The sequence below is a fragment of the Gopherus evgoodei genome, chromosome 2 (genome assembly GCF_007399415.2).
Source record: "Gopherus evgoodei ecotype Sinaloan lineage chromosome 2, rGopEvg1_v1.p, whole genome shotgun sequence".
Taxonomy (NCBI): Eukaryota; Metazoa; Chordata; order Testudines; family Testudinidae; genus Gopherus; species Gopherus evgoodei.
The window spans coordinates 87686644-87714345 of NC_044323.1; the positions used below are offsets into that span (position 1 = coordinate 87686644).

The 27702-nt window shown below is 41.0% G+C and overlaps 1 protein-coding gene across 6 annotated transcripts in view; it reads left to right on the plus strand.

The window, feature by feature from the left end:
* The window catches only part of GOLGA4 (golgin A4), a 127356-nt gene that overhangs the window by 7044 nt on the left and 92610 nt on the right, over window positions 1-27702 (plus strand). For 5 of the 6 annotated variants that reach the window (XM_030551297.1, XM_030551299.1, XM_030551303.1 and 2 more), the window contains exons 2-3: window positions 4117-4215; window positions 18817-18912. In XM_030551297.1, the coding sequence (XP_030407157.1) occupies window positions 4117-4215; window positions 18817-18912 (195 nt within the window). The remainder of the gene's footprint in view (window positions 1-4116; window positions 4216-18816; window positions 18913-27702) is intronic. The other variant, XM_030551301.1, reaches the window with a different exon arrangement.

Here is a 27702-nt window from a genome sequence, read left to right on the forward strand (position 1 = left end):
AGCTTTTGGTATTTTAGTTAGTCCATAGTGATATTTTATATTTGAGTGTGATGAGACTAGTAAATTACATCTGAGTTGGTTATGGTATAGAGAGGACTCAGCAAAAGTTGTAAAATTTGTCTTTTGATTGTAGCCATTCAGTACAATAAAGTTCGCTTTGTTCATAAAAACTGTCTTAAATTCTTCTACTCACTTTTCCTTGTGCAGCTTCTTTTTTTCTCTTGCTTTTTGTAAATGCTCTTGTTGAATTATTTCCTTGTCATCCCCATCCCCAGCCTTGAAACTTCCTTGTGAGCCACTCATTTTTGACTGTGTTGGCAAAAATTAATAATTGCCTAAACCAAAAAGTCTGTTTAATTTACACATGAAGTTTAAGATTTCTTTGCTACTTAGAATTAGTGTATATTTCAGTAATTTTATGGCACTTGCTGTTCTCTGGAGTTGTTAGCCACAGGATAGGGTACTTTCCAGACTTTTGCATATATTTACACATGTAGAATATTAAACATATAATGTGTCATGTTACTCAGCTAACAAAGTTATCCCAAGCTGCAGAAAATTAATAATACATCCCAATAAAAACGTCCAAAATGATAAATATCTGATATCACAGCCTTAACTAATGTGAATGGAAAAATATACATTGAGAGGAAAATACACATTTTTATATTTCTTAAAAGATAAATCCTGCAAAATCCAGAAAAAGTATGAGTTGCCTTTAAAAACTGTGTTCATTCAAGTTTAAATAAAGTTTCTGTGCCACTTGTATTTGCGATCCTTTAAATGCATAAGTTAAGGGAACCAGAAGACACTACCCATCAAAATGATTGAATGAATAAGTGTGTGTGTGTGTGTGTATGTATGTGTAAAATATATATAAAATATGCACACAAACCTTTAAACGTAAAACTGCTTTGTAATGACACTAACATACCATCTCTATTTGTCAGGCCTTAGATCTGTAGTACTAAGTGTGAGCCATGGTTATAAATTATTAAAATAGCTAATGTAGCCTCACTGCAAGTTCTTGGGACTGACTGGAGAAGGGTGAACTTGAGTGCCTGGTATTCAGTGAAGATATTGATATAGGCATCTCAGAAACTTGGTAATATGATGATGCTCAATGGGACCCTGTAATGCCAGGGTACAGTGTATATATAGGAATCACAGAATAGTTTGTGCTGGTGGAGGTGATGAGTGGCACTATATGTGAAAGAATGCATAGAATCAAATATAATAAAAATCTTTAAATGAATCAAACTGTACCGTAGAATTTGTATGGATAGAAATTCCATGCTAAGAGTATATCAGTAAGAATATACTCCCAACTACCTGACTAGGATGGTGATGGTGTGAAATGCTCTGGAAGATTAGGAAGGCTATAAGAATAGAAAACTCAATAATTATGGGGGATTTCAGCTATTCGCATGTTGACTAGGTACATGTCATCTTAGGACAGGATGCTGAGATAAAGTTTGTAGACACCATTAATGACTGCTTCATGGAGCAGCTAGTCCTAAAACCCACAAAGAGAGAGGCAATTTTTGATCCTAGGTGGAGCACAAGATCGGGTTGCAGAGGTGAATATAGCTAAACTGCTTGATAATCGTGACCATAATATAATTAAATTTAACATTCTTCTGGGAGGGAAAATATCAAAGAAGTCCATCACAGTAGCATTTAACTTCAGAAAGGGAACTACTTAAACATTAGGAGACTAGTTAAATGAAAGAGAAAAGGTACAGTGACAAGAATGAAATGCCTGCAAGCCAAATAAAAACTTTAAAAAATATATCATCATAGAGACTCAAATTAAATATATACCCCCAAATTAAAAAACATAGTAAGAGGACCAAAACAGTTCCGCCATAACTAAACAACAGAGCAAAAGAACTGGTTAGAGGTAAAAAGGGCATCCTTGACAAACTGGAAGCCAGATCCTACTGAGGAAAATAGAAAAGAGCATAAACTCTGGCAAGTCAAGTGTCAAAGTATAATTAGGCAGGCCAAAAAAGAATTTGAAGAGCAGCTAGGCAAAGACTCAAAAACTAGCAGCAATTTGATTGAGCTGCTAAAGAAGCACTCAAGGAAGACCAGGCTGTTTCGGAGAAGCTGAATGAATTCTTTGCATCTGTCTTCACTATAGGGGATGTGAGAGAGATTCTGTCACGTGAGCTATTATTTTTAGGTGACAGATCTGAGGAACTATCGCATATTGAGATGTCAGTACAGGTGGTTTTGAAAGAAACTAATAAAGTAAACAGGAATAAGTCACCAGGACCAGAGGTATTCACCTAAGAGTTCTGAAGGAACTCCGGTATGAAATTGCACAGTTACTTAAGCGTGGTATGTAACCTAATGCTTAAATCAGCTTCTGTATTAGATGACTGGAGAATAGCTAATGTGATGCCAATTTTTAAAAAAGTTTGATGCAAACCTAGCAATTACAGACCAGTAAGCTTAACTTCAGTACCAGGCAAATTGGTTGAAACTGTATTAAATAACAAAATCATCAGAGTGATAAGTAAACATGATTTGTTGGGGGAAGAGTCAACCTGGCTTTTGTAAAGGGAAATCATGCCTCACCAACCTATTAGAATTCTTTGAGGAGATCAACAAACATGGAAAAAAGTGATATAGTGTACTTGGACTTTCAGGAAAAACTATGACAAATCCCTTACCAAAGGCAAATAAGTGAAGTATGCAGTCATGGGATAAGAGGGAAGGCCCTTGCATGGATCAGTAACTGGTTGAAAGACAGGAAATAAAGGGTAGGAGTAAATGCTTAGTTTTCAGAATGGAGAGAGGTAAATAGTGGTGTCTCCTAGGGAGCTGTACTGGGACCAGGGCTGTTCCAAATATTCGTAAATGATCTGGAAAAAGGGATGGCAAAATTTGCAGATGATACAAAATTAATCAAGACAGTGAAGTCCAAAGCAGACTGCAGAGTTACAAAGGGATCTCGCAAAGCAGGGTGACTAGCCAACAAAATGGCAGATGAAATTCAGTGTTGATTAATGCACATTGGGAAACATAATCCCAACTATACATACAAAATGATGAGGTCTAATTTAGTTGTTACCACTCAAGAAAGAAATCTTGGAGTCATTGTGGATAGTGTTCTGAAAACATCTACTCAAGAGTGCAGCAGCTGTCAAAAAAGATAACAATGTTAGGAATCATTGGGAAAGAGAGAGGTATTAAGACAGAATATATGTCATTATATAAATCCAGGCACGCCCACACCATGAATACCATGCTGTTTTGCTTGCCCTATCTTAAAAAAAGATATATTAGAATTGGAAAAGGTACAGAGAAGAGCAACAAAAATGATTAGGGGTATGGAATAGCTTACATGTGAGAAGGAGATTAAAAAGATGGGCATTGTGGAACTTGGGAAAGAGAGAACTAACGGGGGTGTATTTTAGAGGTCTATAAAATTATGAATGGTGTGGACTTTCTTATTTACACCTTCACATTACACAGAAGCTAGGGATCACCCAATGAAATTATTGAGCATCATGTTTAAAATAAACAATAGGAAGTAATACTTCACACAGTGCACAATCAACCTGTGGAATTTGTTTCTGGGGGGTGATGTGAAGGCCAAAACTATAACTAGATTAAAAAAAGAATTAGATAAATTTATGGTGTATAGGTCCATCCGTGGCTGTTAACTAAGATGATCAGGGATGCAACCCTATGTTCTGGGAGTCCTAAGCATCTAGCTGCCAGAAGCTGGGTGTGGATGGATGACTGAGGATGGATTACTTGATGATTGCTCTGTTCTATTCATTTCCTCTGAAGCAGCTGGCATTGGCCACTGTTGGAAGTCAGGATTCTGAGCTAGATGGACCATTGGTCTTACCCAGTGTGGCTGTTTTCCTGTGAATTGTGGCCTTTTCTGTGGTGTAGGCTTTGAGTCAAGATAAGATCTGTCATGTAGGTGCTTGGGAGAGCTGTTTTTTTCCTTTTAAGAAAATCTTATGGAATGCTTTAGCAAAGCTATATTGAGCACTGCAGTTAATAGTTGTCATTTGAAATATTACAACACTGGAGAATTGTGTGTGAAATTAGTTCAAACTGCTTGCTAATTTGTGCACTTTCTCCATGCAGACCTACTCCAAATCTTCCCCACCATCACCAGGCAACAGGAGCAGAACATCTTCACTTACAGAACAATCTGATGAAGGCACTTTAACACCAGACAAAGAGGTCAGTTCAGGGCACTATTTTTCTTTTCGTAAACTCTTTATCTGTAGCATATTACAAAATATCTAAGTGTATAATCACATTTATCATTTTACACAAAACCTTTTCATCTAAGAACTGTTTATTAGTATTCTCAACACCTCATCTGTATATACAAATTAAACTCTACATTTTTAATATCAGTAAAGCAAGGCTTCCTAAACTTTTCAAGCTAGTAACACTTCAAGGCTGAGAAACGTTGTGACCTTTTCCATGACTTCTAACCATAAGCAGGTGAGATTTTGTAACTATGACTGAAGTAACTGAAATTTCAAAAAGTGAGCTGTAATTGTGAAGGAGATTCATTTTTATATGCACTCATCCATCACACTGAATTGAGCTGGTCTTGCTGATAAGGTTGTATTGGGGAAATAATTTGTCAGTTTTGATCAGTGGACAATTGCAATATTTCATTTTTATCACAGCCACCGAAGAGAAACCTGGCTTAATGGTACATGGAGGAAAATGGCCTAGTCAGTGCTGCTGAATCAATAGGTTCTTGGATTGGAGGGGTTGTTGCCACCTTATTTGCTTCATTAGATCATCAGGAAAATAGTCCCACAGCTAGATCTGATGTTTCCCTAAAAGATGCTGATTTACAAGTTTCTGATGGTTCCTGCCTGATTCCTTGGTTCCCTCAATGAAGCATGAAACAAGAGGAAATTACTGCAAGTTTCCTTTGTGCTTTGAAAGACTAATTTAAAAGTTTTCCAATTAGTTTGATTACCTTACTGAATATAGACAGAATAATCCAAAGCTGCCCCTAGAGAAAATTTCAGTTCATATGTGCTCCAAAATGTCAGCAACCAGTGCCATCCAAGCTAAATTATTAAAGATATCAAGGGAAATTTTGTAATCATTCAGGAAAAACTGTACTTGTGCTACCTCAACAATTTGCATTAAGAGCAGATTACCTCGTAAGAGCCATCTCACTCCTACATGAAAGAGGAATTGTTGGCAGCTGGAACTCATATCATCAATGATCAGTGCAAAAAGTAGAGAATCTGTTGGCTGACTTTTTCTTAATGAATTTCATTACTCACAGCTTTGAATGACTGACGCTCGTTTTCAGGCATTTTCTTAATAGGAGCTTGACAGTATATGTGTGTGAAAAAGTGAAAGCATAAGGCATTAGATGTGGTGATGTTATTTATTTGTGTGATGGTGATGTTATTTATTTGTGTGACTAGCTTACTAATTTTCCAGTCCTTGACAACTTTATATGGTTCTTGTAATACCTCTAATTTTCTTTTTTAGTTGTGGCACAGCTTTATAAACAAATAAACCCTCTTCAGTAGAACTATCAGAAACCTTTTAATGATGGGGCAGCCAAAGTGGGGATGTTGGGCATCCAAAGATAGGGATAATCCCTAGGATATATTATGTTTTCTAAACTGAAAATAAAGACTTTCAAAGAGCACCTTGTACCCTGTAATTTTTCAACACCTTGAAGTTACTCCCCTGATGTTATTTATCTTATTCTGTAGCACTGCTGTAATTCTTGTTCCCCTTTCTTCTAGCATCTCTGTACAATGGAGAGAAGAATGTGGATGAAAGTTGAATAACCTTTCTAAGAAATAACACCTTGTTGCTTTACTGAAGTTAGAAATTAAGTTAAAAAATCAACAAAAACTGAAGATTAATCAAAGTTAATCTCTTTACAGGCTTGAACCCTTTTCCTGTCTCAAATTCATGCTCTTCATCCCTCACTCTCTAGGCTCTGCACAACTATTTCTCTGCCTCTATCTGTATCCATCTCCTACGGCATCTTCTCTACTATACATTACTCTCATCTAAAGAAGCTTATGTCTACACTGCAGTTAAACACCCACAGCTGGCCTGTGTGAGTAGCCTCGGGCTCGCAGGGCTGTAAAATTGCAGTATAGATGTTTTGACTTCATAAGGAGGAAGAATCCCAGAGCTTGGGATCCAGCCTGAGCCCTTAAGTCTACACTACAATTTTACTGCCCTGAAGCCTGAGTCTTGCAAGCCCAAGTTGACTGATATGGGCCAGCCACGGGTATTTAATTGCAGTATACACATACCTTCAGTTAACTGCTGCCTTGTCTTTTTTGCCCACCTTTGACTTCATGCCTTCTGTTAGGCTGCTCTTTATGCATGGAACAGTATCCAATTAATGTTCGCCAGCCGTCCTACCTTTCCTTTACAAAAATTCTTAAGACTCATTTCTTCCTTGAACCAGCTTAGCTTGTAAAAACCTATAGCCCACTTTGGGTCTAATCTGTTTTGTGTTGTGTTATTACATATTTTAATTTTTTTTTTAATACAGCAATTCTCTGAAGCTGGGACTTGCTTATTTGACACATTCTGCAATGTTGTGTACAGTACCATGACAATTTAAAAAATAAAGATGGCCCTAAACCAAAATTTAGAACTGATGTTCAGGTATATGTCCAAATTTTGCATCTTGAGCCCATATCTTAAAAATAATTAAAAATGAAAAGTTATTTTTAAAAAATATACGTACGCTCTCTGGCTTGTAATGTGTTCTCTGATTCATTTCAAAATGCTATTTGTAGCATTGATATTGTTCTTAGTGCTTTTCATTGCCATAGAGTCCATCTTGCTGTACTTCATTTAATTAATGTTGCCTTTGACCTTTATTTTTCTCCAGTCTGCACAGTAACGCACACACTCTACAGACAAATAGGAGAATCAAAGGCAGCCCACAGGATGTGCCAAGTTGCATTACCCATGCTCTAAATACAGTGGTTAAGGCTGGGAAGAGGCAAGAAGCAAGTTATGCTATTTTTCTGTGTTTGTTTAGGCAGGGAGGGGGAGAAGGGGAAATAGGACAAAGGGACGGAAAACAAAGAGGACCATAAGGGGGCTGAGGTATACGATTGTCTCTCAACCTAGAAATTCTCATAGCAATTCTGTTGTGAAGCGCATTCTGTAATTAGAAATGCAAAAAGTAGTACAGTTGAAAAGTGATAGTAAATCTCCCAGATTTATTTAGAACCATTCTTGTTAATATTACATGAAAATGTTTCTCTATAATAATGTACATTAAAGAAGTTATCTCAGTCAAGACATTGAAATTAATTAAAATATTCCTTTTTATTAAACATGATGATTAACAACAAAACAAGCTTGTATATATTTATTTTCATTTTAAGTGTAATTGGACCAGATATGCATAGAATAGAGTTTGTGTAGTAGCTTTTATTCTTAATCATATGACCTGAAGAATTAGACCAAATTGTACAATTGGTTTTTGAACACACATGCCTTCCTTGGCATGTTTTTCAAGCAACATTTTAGTTTGGCCAAATTGGGTGCTTCTCTTTAGAAAAAATTGACAGTGGAGTGTTATTGTAGCTAAGTAAAATAGGTCAAAATACATATAGTAGCATTTGGGATTTACTTTAAAGGAATATTGTTAGCTAAAAAATCTCTTTGCAATATGTGGGTCTTAAAATATATTACTTATATCTTAGATTATTGGAAATTGTCTACATTTTAATATATTGTTCACTATACTCATTCTTTGTTTTGCATTTCTCTGATTTAAAAATGAAAATCAGTGAATTAAGTGTCAATGTTGTTTCCCCTACCTTGTCTTTCTGATATCCTGAGACCAGCACAGTTAAAATTGTTTGCAGTGTTGTTGTATTTCTAGTCAGTTTAACTTGCAGGTTCTTAGTGCTGAAGAGTCCAACTTGCAAACCGTGCATGGAAATGTTTATATTTAAAACTTCAAATGTTTGGAATCATGGAAATAGTTCCACTGTTCATAGATTTTGTGACAACTTGTTTTGAAGAAATATCTTAAATGTTGAGAGAAATTTAGATAGTCCCTTTGTAACAAATTTTACATTTATATAAAGCATTCTTTAATATTTTACTGTTATATTCCACTTAGTTTGAAGGGATTTTAAGTCTGAGATAATGTTTTGAAATTTTGAAAGACTTGCATACTTGACCAACCACACATTTTTGGAGAGATTTTTGCCTTCTGGTGGTTAGTTTCCCTTTCCTTTTCAGCCTCCCATTTGGTTAGATTAGTGGTTTTCAACCTGTGGTCTGTGGACCCCTGGGGGTCTGCAGACTATGCCTAAGATATTCAAGGGAGTCCACACTGCCATTTGAAATTTTTTAGGGGTCCACAAATGGAAAAGGGTTGAAAACAACTAGGTTAGAGGGAAGAATTGGCTCACTATGGATGCAGTCATCATTGCAGAGCGGTTTATGATGCTCCCCCCCAAATAATTTGCTACCTCCTTGCTATCCTGGCCTTTGCCAGTTCTGAATTGTGCTTGGATCTAACTCAGAGCTCATTGCTGCTGCCCCACATCATGATTCTAAAGAGAAATGGATCTGCTAAACAATACATTTTTATAAAAGTTTAGTTTTCTTTCTCTTTTTAAGAATTATACAGTATATAGCTCACACATGCCCTGCTCATTTGCAGAAGGTAACAAATGTAACTCTGGGCCATCATCTGAGAGCCTTTGCTATAGGGCAACTACTCATGCTGGTCTAAGGGTCTCAGCCTGGCAGTTTCAGGATGTGTTTTGGAAGTAAGTGATGTTCCTTTTTTACACAGCTAAGGAATCTTGCAAATTTCTTATAGAGTGTAGAAATAAAGCTAAGCCACCACACCTGTGCTTGTGCATTTTATTTTAGGGTTGCAAGATGTTTCTGTTGGCATATAATTTTTAATATTACAATAGGTTTTAGATTAACTGCAACCTTTTCCCAGGGTGGTCTAATAAGAAAGTAAGACAGATGAAACTGGCCTTTCCAATCTAACAAAGACACTTCGTCTTAATACCCTTGCTAATGCTGCTACATCAGTTCATTTGTGCTCTGCCTCATCTGAAGTGCTTCTAATAGACATTATCATGCATGGATACTAGTTTTTCCTGTCAAATGGGAAAGTAAAATATTTGAAAATGTTGAAGGATATGTAACCTGGTATTTGTTTGAAACCTAGCAATGTATATACTTTTGGCAGTTATACATGCTTATACAGACATGCTTAGATTGTACGCGATAGCAGAAACAACAAAAAGAAAAAGGCTGTTCTTGATACAGATGTTTACTCTTTCTGAAATAGAATGCAAAACAAATATACACCCTTCTATTTTATTGCAGGAGAAATCCTTGATATATAGATATTGTCTTGCTTGACAACTTGCTTTTTATATTTCCAACAAGCTCAAGAGTTGTCTCTGTATATGTTAGCTGGAGGGCACTTATGTCTTGTAGATGGGTCTCAATGAGAAAATGTATGTGTGGTGGGAAGCAGTTCTTACTAATGTCGGGAAGCAGTTCTTACTAATGTCATTTGTTTTCACGTTTGTGGCTTGCCTTGAAAAGGTTTTATCTGTAATGTTATTGCTTTGTTTGAAGGTATGCCAAATCGATCCCTATTCTACAGTTAGGCCATAAATATGACAGTCAAGAAACTTGATGTGCTATTGTTAACATTAGATCTTTACATTTAAGCCCACTACTAATATTTCAAAATACTATTTTTGAAGTTCATTGTTAGCGGTTAACCTGGCACTCTTACGATCTACTCTTTAGTTATTTTAGTTTTTAAATCTCTACTCATTAGAGGTTTTCCTTCAGAAAGTGGTTTTGTAATTTAGTTTTTTGAAATTTTTTAGTCCCTACAGGAGTACTTCATATAATTAGAAATTGAACATTTTTCCTTTGGGCTGTACTTCAAACATGACTTTTACCTGATTTATACAGAAAGCAAACAAAACCATTATCATTAACAGTGGTTTTCAAAAGCATCTATCATAATAGTAATGTCTAATTGTTTTCTTAAAAAGTGCTGAAGAAAAAAATTACAGTATTTTGAATACTAAACTACAGTGAATTTCCAGTGTAAGGCTTAGTGGTGTGTTTGTGACTAATATGAAGAAAGGAGTTGTATTAATTTGTATAGTAGATTACATACAAAAACTGAGTCAAGAACCTTAGAATTAAGAACATTCAAGTTGCTAAGTCAAGCATCAGCAAGTTAAAAAATGCTGGAATTAAAGCTGCCCATACAAAATTTAATTTGGCTCATGTGTATGAGTGTGTGTTATGATAGTTCATCTGCATTTCATATACACCTGTGGTAGAGGCAGGAACAGAACCCAGCTATCCTGAGTCCTAGTCCAGTGCCTCCAAAACAAGTGAACATTGTTATAACCCTGAATGAGCACCATCTAGCAGTCACTAACTGGGTCGCTGAACGTGGATCCACCTGCTGTATCCCACATGCTCTTAAGCTTTCTGTGCACAGTTTAGGCACTTGCTCTGGACACACACTCCCAAGTGCAGAGCCAGGGTTTGACACCCCTCTTGGACATGGGGACTCCTCAGACCAACTACCTAGGCCCAGAAACTAGAGCCAGTTCTCTCAAGCCTCCTCATAGCCCTTGCGTGCTCCCAGAGTTCCACCAAAGCTGTGGAGTTTCCAGTGCACAAAGGGACTATGTGACAGTGAAAGAAAGTAACACATAGACTGTACAATGGAATTTGTAAACTGATCACACTTTACTCACATACAAAAAACAAGAGAGATACACAGGGTGACCATACTTCCCTGTGCTGAATATGGGACATCTAGTAAAATTACTCATATTGAAGCAAGTTCAATGGCAATCAATCAGAACTATGCAGTACAAATGTTCAAATTAACATCAAGTTGACTGAGCCCCAGTTTAAAAGAAATACTGTGTAGTTAGTTTCTTTTTATCTATCTTATCTTTAAGGCTTTAGGGTTTATATGGGGCGAGGTCACACACAGATACTCCCGTACCCTTCTGTCATGGAGGGGGGAGGGAGGGTGACCAACCAACCCAGTGCTCTCCGCCCTCCATGCCTGGCTGGGTCCCCGGGACGGACCCACCTCTCCTGGCATCTAACGCCACATCTTCCCAAGGCAACACATGGAGGGGGGGCAGCATGCCAGGGTCACGTGCCTCCTTTCCCCAAATTTCTGGCAGGGTTCACACCAGAATGTGGCCAGCAGCAGCCTTTTGTCACTGTGCAGGAGGGAAGGGATTGGAGCTGCTTCCAGCCATTGGGGGTAGGGAGGGGGCGGGAATGACCTGGCTCTCTTTCCCCCTTCCCCTGCTTCCCTGTGGCTGGAAGCAGCTTGTCCCTTCCTGCCTGCACAGTGTTGAAAGGCAGCTAACGCCTCCATGCTGCTGCTAGCCACCAACATAACCCAGCTGCCTCCTGTCCCCTGGCTATAGCGCAGGCAGGAAGGGGTTAAGCCCTAAGGATGCATTGTGCACCAGGGCCCAGAGAACTTGAGTGCAGGGGCTTCAGTGAACCCAGCCAGAGAGGTGGCTCAGCAGAGGAGGGTGCCTAGGGGACGGAGCAGCCCCACGTTCTCTGGGAGCAGGACCCAGGGCAGGGAGGTGGGGGGTGAAGAGGGTGCAAAGTCCTTGCCCAAGAGGCTGTTGTGAAGCCTGCGGGGCCGGGGTGCAAACAGGCTCTAAATCACGTCCCTCCCCACCACTCCAGAGCTTAGCTGAGGGGCAGAGAGGCTTCCCCATGCCAGGGCTCTGTGGGGCATTGGCACATGAAGGGCTCGGTTCTTCCTGGCCAGTGCCCTGAGCCAGAGGGTCTTGGGCTTTCCTGGGGCGCTGGCCCAGCCAGAGGCAGTGAGGGAAGGAAGGAGTCTGCTGGCCAGGCTGTTAGTGAGCTGAGCACTCCTACCGGGGGCTGGTTTTCCGCTCAGAACTCGGAGCAGGATGCGCACTGCCGGGTCATGGGGGATGAGGAGCAGTGGGGCTGGGGGAGGGGTGAGGGGGCTAAGCAGGGAGAGGACAAGGAGAGGGGGACCACGTAAAGGGCCAGTGGGTGGGCAGCAGAAGCGAGACCCTGCCTGGTGCCTTCCTGCACTCACCAGCCACCACCGTTCACAGCGTACAGCCAGTGCTCGCTGGAAACAGGATTGGGACGAGGTCATGCTGGCTGAGAGATGGCACATAGCGGGGGCTGCACTGACAGACCAGCAGAGGGAGCGACCGGCCCCACATTTTGCAGCTTTGCCCCAGTGCCCACCCTCATCATCGACAACTTGGCAGACACCCCTGCCCCCACCACTCACTGCTGGTAGGTGGGCGGTTGTTGAGCAGGGATCCGGCCAGCAGCAGGACCTGCCAGTACTAATGGGAGGAAGAGACAGAAAATAAGGGATAATTTGCTCGTTTTTAAGAAAAAGTCAGGACACCTGCAGGAGGGCTTAAATATGTGACCGTCCCTTTAAAAACGGGACATCTGGTCACCGTAGAGATACAGATCCAGGGAAAACACCAGAACCTGTATGCAAATCCCTGCCTCCATTTCCTTACTACTCTGAGAGCCTCTTGGGATTCTGCAAGGACACTGACTAAATGCTAGGGACTTCCTCCTCCTTCTCCAGCACAGCCTTGTCTTCTGGTTCTTGTCTCTCTCTCTCTCTCTCTCTCTCTCTCTCTCTCAGAAGAAACCCAAAAAAACAAAGAACCACCACCACCCAATGAGATCCAGTCTGTCTCTCTTTCTTGCCCCCGCCCCAAGGTCAGGTGGCCTCCCTGACTGACATCAAGTTCCTTATCAGGTGGCCGAGCTCATTCTCTGAGCATGTTTCCATTTAACTGGAGGATTATCTAAATTAACACCCTTGTTTGTTCTGCATTGTTAGTTCTCTGCCAATTCTTCCTGGAATTCTAGTCCACGATGGAAGTAAAAAGACAACAATGAAGGTATAGTGCAGTTTTACAACCAAAATGATACTCACAAAACAAAATGGAGTTTTGTAGTTTTATATAGAGGCATACAGACATGAACTAATGTATCACATTTGTCCCTTTTCTTGCAACCCTCTTTTTCAATTTCATTCTATGTACTGAATGGCAGGAGTCTGGTGGGGAAAAAAGAATACACAATCATGTTGTTAAAGACTTTTTCATAATACATAGTGACCGAATTATGGTTCACCTGGGCAGCCTACTTTCTGGCATTTCCTAACTATTGAGTAATTGACTTTCTGACTGTAACATTCTTTTAACATAGCTTTTTGTATTTAATTTCCTTTTGTAAAAAGATAAGTGAACATATTTTTTAATGTAGAATCATATTAACATCCTCCATGGATCCATCGTCAGCACTGTAACCCCAAACCTGTAGATCCACAGCTCACATCTCTACCACTTGAAGTAAAGGAGGAACTAATAGCAGTAGTCAGCTTTTGTCTCTTTGTGGATCAGCTACTATAAGAAGATATTTTATACTTAGGCTATGTTTACACTACTACTTATGTTGCTATAACTTGTGTTGCTCACGGATATGAATAAAACACTCCCCTGAGCAATGTAAGTTATACCAGCCTAAGTGCTGGTGTGGACTAGTATTAGGTGAGAGAGCTTCTTCCACCACATAGCTACTACCACTTGTTGAGGGTGGATTAACTATGTCAATGGGAGAGCTCTCTCCATTAGCATAGAACAGCTACATTAGAGATCTTACAGTGGCACAACTGCATTGGTACAGCTGGGTCACTGTAAGCTGTCTAGTGTAGACATAGCCTTAGACTGTAAGCCCGTCTGTCTCTTTGTTCTGTTTGTGTAGTGTCTAGCACATTCGTTTCCTAATCCACGATGACGGCCTCTAAGCGCTACCACAATGCAAATAAGTACATGACACACAATATACTGGTGATTGACACAACTATTTGCTTGACAGCAGAGGAATGCAGGTAATCAGGAATTTTGAGTTCTGTTCTTGTTTTTGGTGGGGGTGTGGTCTAGTGATTAGACATCATGCACAATCAAGCACCTAGATTTGGCACTTTCTGAAAGGCAGTGTGGGTAAGTGGAATTTGTCAGTTTCTAACTTGATTCCCCTTTATGCTGCTGGAACAGCATAAAAAGCCATAGCACCGTAGGGAATTACCCCAGTGCGGGGGTAGCATAGAGCTGGTGCACATGACCCTGTGGTATCCCTCCTCACAGCCCTGGCGTAAGGAGTGCTAGGGGCATAGCATGTCAGGGGCAGGATAGGGGTTGGTCAGGATGCTCTGCACTCCAGCAGTTCTGGTCTTCAGAGAAGACTATAGGGTGAAGGTAAGGCGTTAGTAAGTTAGAGCAGCCTGTAGGGCTGCAGCAGCCCATGGAGCAGCCTAGAATGTGGGTGGTAGAAAGTTGACTTAAAACCATTTTTGCATACCCCCTATGACTATACTTTCTGTGCCGCACTTTCTGAGAGGTGCAGCACATTTTGTGGTCCCTGGATTCTGTTTTCAGCTCTGACAGAAATGACTGTGTTCAACCTCTAAATTACCCTGTCATCTAAAGTGGCCTTGGTTGGTAATAACAATGAAGTGTGCACAGAATTATTGATGTCAGTGAAAGAGCACAGACTAGAAATTGTGATTTCCTTGTGCTTAGCAGCTTTCCTTTTCTAGCTCCCGGTCAGTGGCGCAGCAGGGGTGTTAAGGCAGCAGGTCTGGCTGCTAGGTGGAGGCACACAAGCAGCTCCATGCAGCTCTCGCCCACAGGCACCACCCCACCCCAGCTTGGGGCAGGGCAGCATGCAGAGCCCCAAGGTCCCTCCGCCTAGGAGCCAGACATGCTGCTGGCCACTTCTGGGGCGCAGTGTGATGTCAGAAGAGTTAGGATCTAGCCTACCTTAACCAGGCAGCACCACTAATGGTACTTTTAACGGCCTGGTCAGCGGTGCTGACCAGAGCCGACGCGACCCAGTGCCTTACGTTTTGTGACTCAGGACTGGGTCGTGACACTCAGTTTGCAAACAACTGATATAGACGACAAAATGAAATTCAACAAAGGCAAATGTAAGGTGCTACACTCAGGGGAAAAAAGAACAAATGGACAAATACAGAATGGGGGATAACTGGGGTGGCAGCAGCACTGCTGGGAAGGGTCTGGGAGTAATGGTGGCTCACAACCACGTGAGTCAACAATGCAATTCTGTTGCAAAAAAACAGGCATTTTTGGGTTGCACTAACAGAGGCATCGCATGCAAGTCATGGAAGATAATAGTACTTCTCAACTCAGCGCTGGTTAGGCCTCAGCTGGAGTACTGTGTCCAGTTTTGGTCACTGCTGTATAGAAAAGATTTGGAGAAACTAAAAAATCCACTGGTAAGGGACAAAGATGATCAAAGGGATGGATTGCAAGCCATATGAGCAAAGGCTGAAGGACATGATAGCGGTCTTCAAATACTTGAAAGGTTGCTGTAAAAAAGACTATAAAATTGTTCTATCTTACCACAGGGGGCAGTACAAGAGGCAGTGGGTTCAAATTACAGCATACAAGATTTAGATTAAATCTCAGGAAAAATTTCCTAACTAAGAACAGTAAGACAACGAAACAAACTGGCTAGGGAAGTCATGGAAGCTCCCTCACTGGAGGTTTTAAAAAAGGCTGGATAGCAGTCTGTCTTTAATAGTTGACTCAACAGATCCTGCATCTTAGCAGGGAGTTAGATTTGATGATCCTTTTGGTCCTTTCTAACCCTATTGTTCTTTGATTCTGTGGAAATAGATTACTAAATAATGCCATGGTTGAATTTAACTATTTAGTCTTGTGAGAAACAAACACCTAATATACCATTACTGTGCAGTCATTATTCAGAACTATCTGATTCCAGAAATTCTTGACAATGTAAAATCAAACTAGTCACATTTTAAAATATACTAAATCAACTGAGCTACAGTTAATATACATTTCATTTTGGAAATCTTCCTAAATCTTTAATTATTGGCAGTTATTGCTTTCTACTTACAAGTTTTACAATTTGCATTTCATTGTCTTAGCTGATCTTGTATAAGCACAAAAGAGAACTAGTGTAAAGTCACTTTTTTCTTTGATAGTTTTAGCTCTGCTAGTTATTTATACAAATAAATAAAAAAAACTGTTAGTGAAACATTGATGGTTGAGATTTTACACACCCCAAAGTCATGAAATCGTAAAACTCAAAGTTATGGTTCCCACAACTATTGTAAGTTGGCCACTTGTGCATATGTAATGTTTGCCATTGCTCTTTTTGCACATATAAACCAGAAGAATTATCACCAAAGTTATGAGGGCTGTGGGAACTGTAACTTAGAATTTTATGCTTTTTGCTTGTGTAAAATCTCACTCATAAACATTTTCATTTAATGTACCCTTTTCTCCTCCCCTAGAAAGGGAAGATCAACAAAAAAAGAGATGAAAGATGGATTTTTCACACTTGAATAAGTTTACATTTGAAAGTGTCCTCTAGCAACTCTCTCAAATGCACAAGTTTATTTAGCTGAATGAATGGGTATTAGATTGTGCTTACAATTGTTTGTGTCCTTCTGGCCCTTCTGCTGTAAATACTGTGCACTTTGAGAGTCTTTGCCCTGTAATTTACTGTTTTCAGCAGGTGAACTTTGCAATAAAGGTATCTCATGTCCAAGACAGTCCTTGATAAATCATCCAGTAGGCTGCTAGAGATAATATTTATTCTATATTCTACTGTGCTTGAATTACATCTCAAGTGTGGCCGACATTGGTGCAGCTGAAGCCTTTACTGAAGTTAAACATTTACAGCATAGTTCTGAGAAGTAGAACTAAGCAACATAGTGGTTTCATAATGAAACCCCACTGAGGCATTGGTAATAGCAGCAATTCACAATTTTCTAAGTGCTGAATCCCGGTCTCGCCTACCTGGCTGCAGAAGATCTTGTTATAGTAGAACCAGTGAGGCTCTGCTAATATAGAGGGTGGTATTGTGAACTATATGTGTGATTTTTATTATTATTATTATTATTTTGCTCTCTATTGGCTGATGTACTGAGAGAGTAGTGCATCTACTGGATGGGAGGAATCTTCTTTAGCTTTAGGGTTTTTTGGAGGACCAGTGTTCAGGGCTCAGCTACTCAGATTTGTGTGTGATTAAAGCAGATGGGCACGTGTTGCAGAGTCCAGCTTCACTGAAGCAGATCCGTTGGCTATTCCTCTTGCTTAATGGGAGCCAGGAGAGCATAGAGGTTACTCAAAGAGATTTAGGTAGTGGTTCTGGTGTTGAAGAGTGGCCTCAGGGCAAGGTTAAGGATTCTTCTCTTCCTCCCTCCCTGCCTCAATTTCTGGAGGAATTATCCAGCAAATAGTCTGGTTGCTGATCTTTATGATGAAATAGGCATGTACTTAGACACGCACATACTGAAATCTGTTGAGGCTCTCATTTATATTTCTGTTGCAAATATTTGCCTTAAATAACAGAGCCAAAGGATGGGAAGAAATAAGAACTAAGCCTCTTGAAATTATTTTCCTAGCCCTGATTCAGATTGTAATATCCAGAGACCACTAGGTGTACTTATTAATACAATAATAAGCACGTCATCCATTTTGTGTAATAAACAGTAATTATAAATCATTGTTTATGTATGTGTTATTCTAAATCTTCCCATAGATCAAATTGTGTCCTAATTTCAATTATAAACATAGTAACAGGAAGCTTTATGTATCCATTTAAAAAAGATCAGGAACCTAATGATTTTGCAATGGTGTCTCTCCCTAGACATAATACTTAGGACCTTGAAATCGAGAAATGGTTTCCTTCTGAACCAGTTGCAAATGAAAAGTGCTCTAAGTGATTCACTCAGCAAATTACTCAAGTCTAGAATTTCTGAATTGATCAACATGTTAGGTGATAAGATAGCCTGGTCTTTGGTTTCTGAATGTCAGCTAAAGTCTGAAATATATTAACACATATATATTAATATATATTAATTATAGCAATGTATTGAAACATGTTACATCATTCTAACAACATTAAACAATAAAACATGCTTGAATTCATAATAACGGATTTGAATTGTTATTCCACAGTCTCTCTTCATGGATGCTTTTACTTTCTGAGAGTTTACAAGCTTATCTCCTAAGCTGATTCAAATATTTTAAATGTAAACACTACCAGTTGAGTTAGCAGTTTCTTGTATCATTTTGTAACTCCTAATGATTCCAGTTATTATGAATGGAAGTGATAGCTAACGTACAGTTTTGAGCACATCCTAAATAATTTAGCATTTCAGGGTTTAAGGACTTTTTACAATCTAATTAATGAGTCTTAGTGGAAAGATAAATATTCAGAAGTACATAGTTTATATTAATAGTTGTATTAGAGTAGATATGAAAGTACCGATGTTACTTTTCAATATAAATATATTATGTCATAAGCTAATTAACATATCAGGACAAGATACTTGTTTCATAGATGTTTATAAATAAAACTATAGGGTCAATGCAAAATAGTACTTGCTCATGCAAGGCTAAATTAGGGCACACTTTTGCTACCACTTTCTTTCCTCTCCAAATAATCAATATAATAGATCTTGGCTGTTATGACAATGAATAATTTAATATATTTCTCTTCTTGCTTTGTATTCTTCAGTGGGTTACGTGTACCGTATTGTATCTTTTTGTAGAACCTTTTAGCACTGTGCAGAAATTTGAGATGGTGAGATAAACGTTTGCAACATTCTTTGATTTTTTTTTTCCCTTTCTCATTACTTGTTTTTCATCTCCTTGCTTTTTGCATTGAATGACACAGCTGCTAGCCGGGATGATAGCAGAGCCTGCTTTTCTCTCTGAGTATACTATCTTTGCTTTGGATCCCAAACGACCTAAACCACAGAGTGACAGTGTGGTGAGTCCTCCTGCCCTTTTCAGTGATGCCTTTAGCAGGGGGAGGAGAATACTGTTAATTCTAGAAGGCAAAACTGTGCTGCTTATGGCTTATAGTCTCACAAAGGCATCTTGACTACCCTCTTGCTAACCCTGCACTAAAATTTAGGGGTAATACCTGATAGCTCTTGGCTGGTGAGCTGTATGATGTGAACTTATTTTAACACAAAAAATTAACATTGTTCTGTTATACAGGAAAATGCATTCTTCCCAAACTTTCAACAAACAATTGCCACATAGGTTTGTAGGTTCCTTGCCTGCAATCCATAAATTCTGCTGTAAGTCTTTCTGCTAGTTTTTAATGTCTGTCTTTGGATATTTGAAGGAAAATGGGTATGATAAACATTGATGGTGGTGCTTTTTCTGAAAAAGAACTTTAAGAAGTAAGCTATTTGCAGCATATATTACTATATGCCGTATGTACTGGTTCATAAGCTGAATTTTTGTAGTAAAAAAGGGAAGCACCAGAGAAGCAGGTTGGCTTATGAATGGGTATAGAGAGGGAGAGGTGGGACAAAGTCCCTTCCCCTAACAGAGGGAGTAAGGAGAGGCAGCACAGCCAGCAGAGCCAGAAGGGAGGAGATGGGGCCAGAGTCTCTTGGCTTCTGGCCATGCTTCTCTCATCCCCAGCCTCCGAAGCAGTTGTAGCTCCGGGGCTGATAGGCTGCAGCCATGCCGCTCGGCCCTGTCCCCCAGAGCACACTGCGACCTTGCTGCCCAGCCCATCGCGCTGGAACGTGCTGTGGCTGAGATGCCTGATCTGGCCCACGGAGCAGGTTGCGGCCGTGATGCCTGATCTAGCCTGCTGGAGCACTCCAGCCAGGCCAGAGACGTCTTCCCCTGGCCCTCCCCACATAAGGTGGGAAGGGATGGGATGGGGAGAGTGTGGGGATCCCGGGTTAGGGGTGAGGTCATGTGGGGGTGGATCAGAGGTTACTCCCCTGACTCCGAGGTTCTCTCCCCTCCCCACCCCCCAAATTTCCCCACCAGTTGCTGTCCCAGCCCGTCAGAGTAAGCAGCTGGTGCACTGGGACAGTTTGTTTACTTAGGTTTATCTCTGTGCCTGCGGAGGCTCCAGATAAACGAACCATCTCAGCCCACCAGCGGCTTATCCTGATGGCCCAGGAACCAAAGTTTGCTGACCCCTGAATTATAGGGTCGGCTTATGAATGGGTTATACATTTCTTTCCATTTTTACTTATCTATCTTGGGGGGGGGGGGAGATGTTGGCATATAAACGAACTGGCTTATGACTGAATTTATACAGTGTAATGGTAGCAGAAAACCGTTTTCATACATACAAATTCAGCCATGCCTAAATGGTGGCATGGCTGTTAGTGCAATAGTGTGCTATCGCTCGGGCAAATACACTTTTTCTTACTTTTTCAAATGGATATTCCATTGTCTTGTGCATTGTAAAATGTTTCCAGTCTTGGAGCTGGGTGGAAAGCAAGAACAAGAAGAGTGGAGGGGGAAGAACAAAGACAGCAAGGAATGCTATTTCCAACCTGAACCAAGGTTTCCTTTCACACAACCTCCTTCTTTTGACTGTATCATGTACTTCTGTTCCCTCAAAATCAGAAGAATAACTGCCTTCTATGTTCCAGTGTTACGACATTTCTGGATGCATAGTCACTGGAAAATATAACATTTTCAAGGGGCTCTGGTCTCCCCATTCTTCAGTATTTACACTTAGCATCCACTGAAGTGGCTGCTTTTTGTTCCCCATATAGAGGGGAAAAGAAATATGAGAAGTCACAGAAAGTGTTAGGGGAGAATAAAGTATAGGAAAAGAATTGGGATGTGACCTGCAGCCATATCACTTTGTGCTTTTGATCCTATCTTGCAAGTTAAGCAGGACTGGACTGGAGATTGTCCTTGGAAGCTTCACAGATATTTGAGTGCTATATTGATTTGGTATGTGGAGTAGTTCCCTCAGTGTTAGTACTAAATCAGTCCTTTTCTATGGTGCTAAGAGGACAGTCAGATGCTGGAGGAGTGCCCTGTTTCTGCTGAGATATAAACCAGAGGTGCTAACCAACTAACATTAGAGATCCCATGGAACTTGATCAGTACCTCACTCCTCTGGCCATGTTCAACTCTGGGCCATGTTCCAGTTTAGATACTTTCTGCATACCTAAACTCTGCAGTTATAATTAGATTCTTTATTCATTTGTGCTTCCAGCCATAGACTGTTGTGCACTGAAAAACAGCGCACTATGCTTCATTTTGGAGCATATATTTCTGTGTATGCTGAAGTGATGGCTGAACATGCTCTCCCTGGGACCCCTAGCTGCACAAATTCCCCCCGTTCTCCCCCTCAAAAAAAGATCATGTGAGGTTTAGCATTCATGGGTATTGCCATGGTTTCTGATAATGCTTCGTCTGTGGCTCTGCCACTTTTTACTTAATCTTTTTCTAAAAATACAGTGTGCCCGTGGAGGGAGAGGAGGTGATCATGAGAACAGTTTTTCTTGACTCCCTTTGATATAGGGAACGGTAGGGACAAAATTAACGGGTTTAAATAAGAAATATTTATTTAGATGAGTTCAGGACACTGGAAACTAAATGTTAAAATGGAGCTCAACTTCCTAGGTTAAATTAAAAATGAAAGGAGAATGTTTGTTTGTAATTTTTAAAGCTTTTTAAAGGGTGCATCTGGTATAGAAAACTGGAGTATAGTGGGGAAACTGTGATAGTCTGGTAGCTCTGAATTAGAACTCTTTTATTCCTTGTGTTCTGTTGATTCTGAGAAAGCTGTTCAAGGTGAAATATTATTCTCAGGTATAATTCTTGTGTGTATGAGAAGTCAGATTGTGTGTGGCGGGGGGTGGGGGGGGGAAAATGTACACTAACCGCTTCCTACCCTACTCCCTCAATTTCAAAATTTACACACAATTCCCAAATAGCGGATTTTTCTGAAAAAATGACTGGTAATAAGATAGTTAACAATTTAAACACTTGAACTACCTAAACTTTTTCAGATTTACCCCTCCATTGAGGTATATGGATCAGTTCACACCTCTCAGAGCTATATTTTCAGGCTGTCTATGGACTCAGGCAGGCTGCGGTGCATCAGATCACACTCAGGACATTATCTTTGTGACCACAAAGGATAGAAACTTAGAGAGAAACCGAGAATTTATTTTTTCTGTGTGCATGGAGAGAGACCTGATTGGGTTGGGGGCACCAGAGAAGTTCCATTAGGATATATCCGATCAATCTGACCCCTCATTTATATACAGTGGAACCTGACTAATCTGCACTAATAAAGATGACCTCATTTTTGGGCTAATGAGGTCTGCACACAGAGCCTGGTTTCGTGATGTCATGGTTGCTATGGATCAGTGAGAGAACCCTGGCATATTAAGTGCTGAGACAGGCAACTTGCATTATTACTGCTGCTTACAGCTTCCTCGTATTACTGCTGCTTACAGCTTCCTCATATTCTTCCTCGTTACTTGCCTGAAGATGCATGGGTCAGGGTTTCTTTGCTCCTGCCTGATTGTGTTTGAGTCACTATAGGAGTGAATAATGTGAGGGGAGCTGGGGTTATTTGCTATCAGAGCCTGAAGCAGCAGTAGCAGTAATCAAAGTAATCTTGATTCAGAACTTCAGTCAGTGCCAGAAGTCCAGGGAGTGATGTGGTGCTTCTCCAGTGGCCTGCAGGAAGCCTGACTTCACCTTCACTAAGTTCAAGCCTATAGAAATGTCAGCAGAGCCTCCTTGGTTCTAGTTTTAATAAACATAAAGTGTTGAGCTCCACTATCATTAAAGAATGTTAAGCTTGTGACTTACCAAAGAGCAAAGTTTTGACATAGCATCTTCCATCCAAGGATTGCAATGCACTTTAGAGATATTAAGATATGACCCTCAGAACATAATCTATGCACCTCAGAACATAATGTATTTAAATTATTGTAACATGGCACTGTGTGTAGTGGTCTATTTTTAGTCCTTAGGTGGTACATAAAATTAAATAACATTATTTCATTTCACTACAAAACAATAATTTGCTGTATATTCTTTGAGAGGTGTGTGTGTGTGTGTGTGTGTGTGTGTGTGTGTGTGTACACATTAGGACAACCTACAAAAAAGTTAACATAATTAACATTAAATTGTTAATTGCATACTGTGATGGGGGCTAGCCTGTTGTGATGCTTCTGGGGTTCACCTAATACCGCGGGTGTTTCTGTGCTTGACAGCTTTGGCCCAGTCCTGGCACCAGCAGCCTGCTTACAGTACAGTGACCTGACCTTGGCTTCTGCCAGCCTGGTTTCTCCTTATAGGGTGATACCAACAGCCCTTGCAGTCCCAAGTCTTCCCAAAACTATATCCTTTGCAGTGCTCCACCCCTCCCACTGTAGTACTCACAAAGCTGTATGAAGTTCACTGCTTCTTTAAAAAGACAGTACACAGCACCAGCCTGTTGGTTTGGCTGAGGATTTTATTCTTCAGTTTGAAATGCTGCACTGAGATGGTTTTGTATTAAAACATGATTAAGTTTATTAAGAAAGAACAGATAATTAAGTGGTACCAAATAGAAGAAATTGGAATAAAAATGGTTACAAACAAAAATAAAAATATGCATCTAAGGCCTGGTTTATACTACGCGTTTAAACCGATTTTAGCAGCGTTAAACCGATTTAACGCACCCGTCCACACAACGAGGCCCTTTATATCGATATAAAGGGCTCTTTAAACTGGTTTCTGTACTTCTTCCCGATGAGAGGAGTAGCGCTGAAATCGATATTACCATATCGGATTAGGGTTAGTGTGGCCGCAAATTGATGGTATTGGCCTCTGGGCAGTATCCCACAGTGCACCATTGTGACTGCTCTGGAAAGCAATCCGAATTCGGATGCACTGGCCAGATAAACAGGAAACGCCCCGCAAACTTTTGAATTTCATTTCCTGTTTGTTCAGCGTGGAGCTCTGATCAGCATGGGTGGTGATGCAGTCCCAAATCCAAAAAGAGCTCCAGCATGGGCCGTACGGGAGATACTGGATCTTATCGCTGTATAGGGAGACAAATCTGTTCTATCACAGCTCCGTTATAGAAGACGAAATGAGAAAGCATTTGAAAAAATCTCCAGGCTATGATAGACAGAGGCCACAGCACAGTGCTGTGTGACAAGCGTAACGGAAAGCCAAAGAATCAAATGGACGCTCAGGGAGGGAGGGAGGGAGGGAGTACTGAGGACTCCAGCTATCCCACAGTCCCCGCAGTCTCCAAAAAGTATTTGCATTCTTGGCTGAGCTCCCAATGCCTGTAGGGTCAGATGCATTGTCTGGGGTGTTTCAGGGTATATATCGTCAATTTTCTCCCACTCCCCCCCATGAAAGAAAAGGGAAAAAATCATTTCTTGACTTGTTTTATATGTCACCCTATATCTACTGCATGCTGCTGGTAGACACGGTGCTGCGGCAGTGAATAGCAGCATCCTCTCCCCTCCCCTCCCCTTCCCGGTGGCAGACGGTACAATATGACTGCTATCCGTTGTCATCATTAGCCCGTGAGTGCTCCTGGCTGGCCTCAGGTGAGGTCGGCCGAGGGCTCCTGGGTAAAAATAGGAATGACTCCCGGTCATTCCCTGTAAATGGTACAGAATGGCTGGTAACCATCCTCATAGCAACTGAGGGCTGAGTTCCATCAGCCCCCCTTTCATGTCTTAAGAAAAGATTCTGTACTGCCTGGACTATCATAGCAGCGGGAGGCTGGGCTCCTCTCCTGCCCCACCGTTTAATGTCCTGCCTGGACTATCAGAGCAGCTGGAGGCTGCCTCCCCCTCATTTTATCTCACTAAAAAGTCAGTGTTTCTTATTCCTGCATTCTTTATTACTTCATCAAACAAATGGGGGGACACTGCCATGGTAGCCCAGAAAGTTGGGGGGAGAGAGGAATCAACAGGTAGGGTTGTTGCAGGGGCACCTCCCCGTGAATGGCATGTAGCTCATCATTTCTGCGGGATCTGACACGGAGCGGCTGTGCTTTCTGGTTCTCTGATACACTGGTTCTCTAGTACACTTGCCCCATATTCTAGGCAGGACTGACTCTATTTTTAGATAAAGCATAAAGGAGGGATTGACTTGGGGAGTCATTCCCATTTTTGTCTTTGCGCCCCCGGCCGACCTCAGCTAAGGCCAGCCAGGAGCACCCATGACAGCAGCAGACGGTACAGAACGACTGATAACTGTCATCTCATAGCCAATTTACAATAGCACAGCAGACGGTACAGAACGACTGGTAACCATCTCTGCTACCTTGCAGTGGCAAATGAATGCTGCTGTGTAGCACTGCAGTAACACCTCTGTCAGCGGCATCCAGTACACATACGGTGACAGTGACAAAAGGCAAAACAGGCTCCATGGTTGCCATGCTATGGCGTCTGCCAGGGCAATCCAGGGAAAAAGGGCACGAAATGATTGTCTGCCGTTGCTTTCACGGAGGAAGGAATGAGTGATGACATTTACCTAGAATCACCTGCGACACTGTTTTTGCACCATTGTGCATTGGGATCTCAACCCAGAATTCCAGTGGGCGGGGGAGACTGCGGGAGCTATGGGATAGCAACGGGATAGCTACCCACAGTGCAACGCTCCAGAAATCGACACTAGCCTCGGTACATGGACGCACACCGCCGCATTAATGTGCTTAGTGTGCCTGCGTGCGCTCGACTTTATAGAATCTGTTGTACAAAACCGGTTTATGTAAAATCGGAATAATCCCTTAGTGTAGACATACCCTAAGACTAAAACCTAATTTAACAAACTAGAGTCTTTTGTTTTCTCACCATAGTCATTCTTCCAGCGTGGCTGGTCAGTTCTTAGCCAGGCTCCACCACAGACCCCAAAGTACACGGTTTCTTTATCTCCTCAGGTGAAGGATGCCAAAATAGATTTTTCTGTTTATATTTTTAAAATTTCTTTGGTTTCAAAGTCAGAAAGACCTCCTGAGAGCTCAGCTTGCTGCCCACCAAGGAGCTGATGCCATGTTAAATTTTGTAGTGTACCTGTTGTGATAGTTAAGTGGTTGTCTCCCCAACTTGCTAGTTTGATGTCTTTGCTTACCTATTATGTACTTCTATTGTCTCTCCTTGCCAAATTTACATTGGAGACACTTTCAAGTGGGCAGAACCACATTCCTTTGTTTAGGGAGAGGTGCTTTAAGCCCCACCTGCCAAATACATTTTAAGAACGTATTTTCAGTATATAGTTATAATCTTTAATATCACATGTAAATACACCACTCATAATATTAATGACTAGTGTGTTACAAGTTCGCATGTGATACCTTACATGCACCTTTTAGATACAGATTATGACAGCAGTGAGTTGGGGTATGCTGAGCTAGTCAGGCCAGCTGAGCCTCTGTGCCAGATAGCAGTGAACTCTTTCCCTTCTGGCATTGGGGTGCTCTTAGGGTCACAGTGGTGATGTATTTTGGTTTCAACTTTGAAAGTACATTTCACATTAATCTTTATAGATGCTGTTCTCCTGTCAGTTCATATGTTTTTAATAAATATAAATACCTGATTGAAACTAGTAAATACTGTTGCTTCAGTCTTTCAGTCTAAAAAATGTTACCATACTTGTTTATGAACCAGACATATAAAACCTTCACAGCTCTGTGCTCAGTCAATGATATGGCCTCCAGGTGCATCTTATATCTGATGTGTGTTGCTTACTTAGGCCAGGTCTACACTCAGAACTTAAGTTGACCCAGCTATGTTGGTCATGGGTGTGAAAAGTCCACACCCCAAAGTGTTATAGTTAAAATGCCCTAACCCCCAGCATAGATAATGCTAGGTTGACACAAGAATTCTTCCATCAACCTAGCTACTGCTTTTCGGGGAGGTGAATTAACTATGTCAACCTCGAAACCCGTCCCATCTCTGTAGTGTCTACACTGAAGCAGTACAGCAGCACGGCTGCAGCTGTGCCATTTTAATGTGTCAAATGCAAAAGCCCTAAGCCTGTAAACTCATTGCAGCAGGGATTGTCTTCCCTTTATGTGCAGTACAGAACTGAGCATAGTATTGGTACTGCACAAATGATGAATCAGAAGTTTATATTTTTATTAAGCTCTCCCTAATTACTAGCTTTCTAAGATAGAAAGTGAAAATTGAGAGCCAGGGCCAGGGCTTTGGAGCAGAGCCTGGAGCTGGAGCGCAGAGCGGCTCCAAAGCAGTGGAGCTGCAGGCTTTTGCTTGGAGCTGGAGCCTAGCTCCAAAGCCCTGGCCAGGGCAGTTGTGCGTAAAACCAATTGAAAGCTATGAAAGGCCCATAAGTAGAATACATAGGGACTGTAGGGAAGCAATAATTGTCCCAAGAAACTTGGTATTTCCTTCAGTGGTGCAGTCCTCTTAAGCAGTGCACAGGTTTTGTCCTCAGTGTAGACAGAATACAACTTTCAAAACTAAACAGACTTTCTGTGTGGCTTCTTTTATTGCTCATTTCACTCAGGGTCAGTTTGGATGTACAATGTGTATCCCTCTCAGGCTTCCTTGTCTATTCTGGATTCCCTTCTTCCTTGGCACCCTGAGTCCATCCATCCCTTCTGAATCCATCAGAAGCCCTTTTTAGCTTATAGGAGTACAATTTCTCTTTCCCGTGCTCCTCCTTTTAGTTTTTACAGTAAATATATACAATATAATTTCATTGTAGACATACTGTGTTAAACCCATGACATTTGCAATTGTAGTAATATCTGAATACTTTAACTGCACGTCTTGCATGCGATGGCTTATGT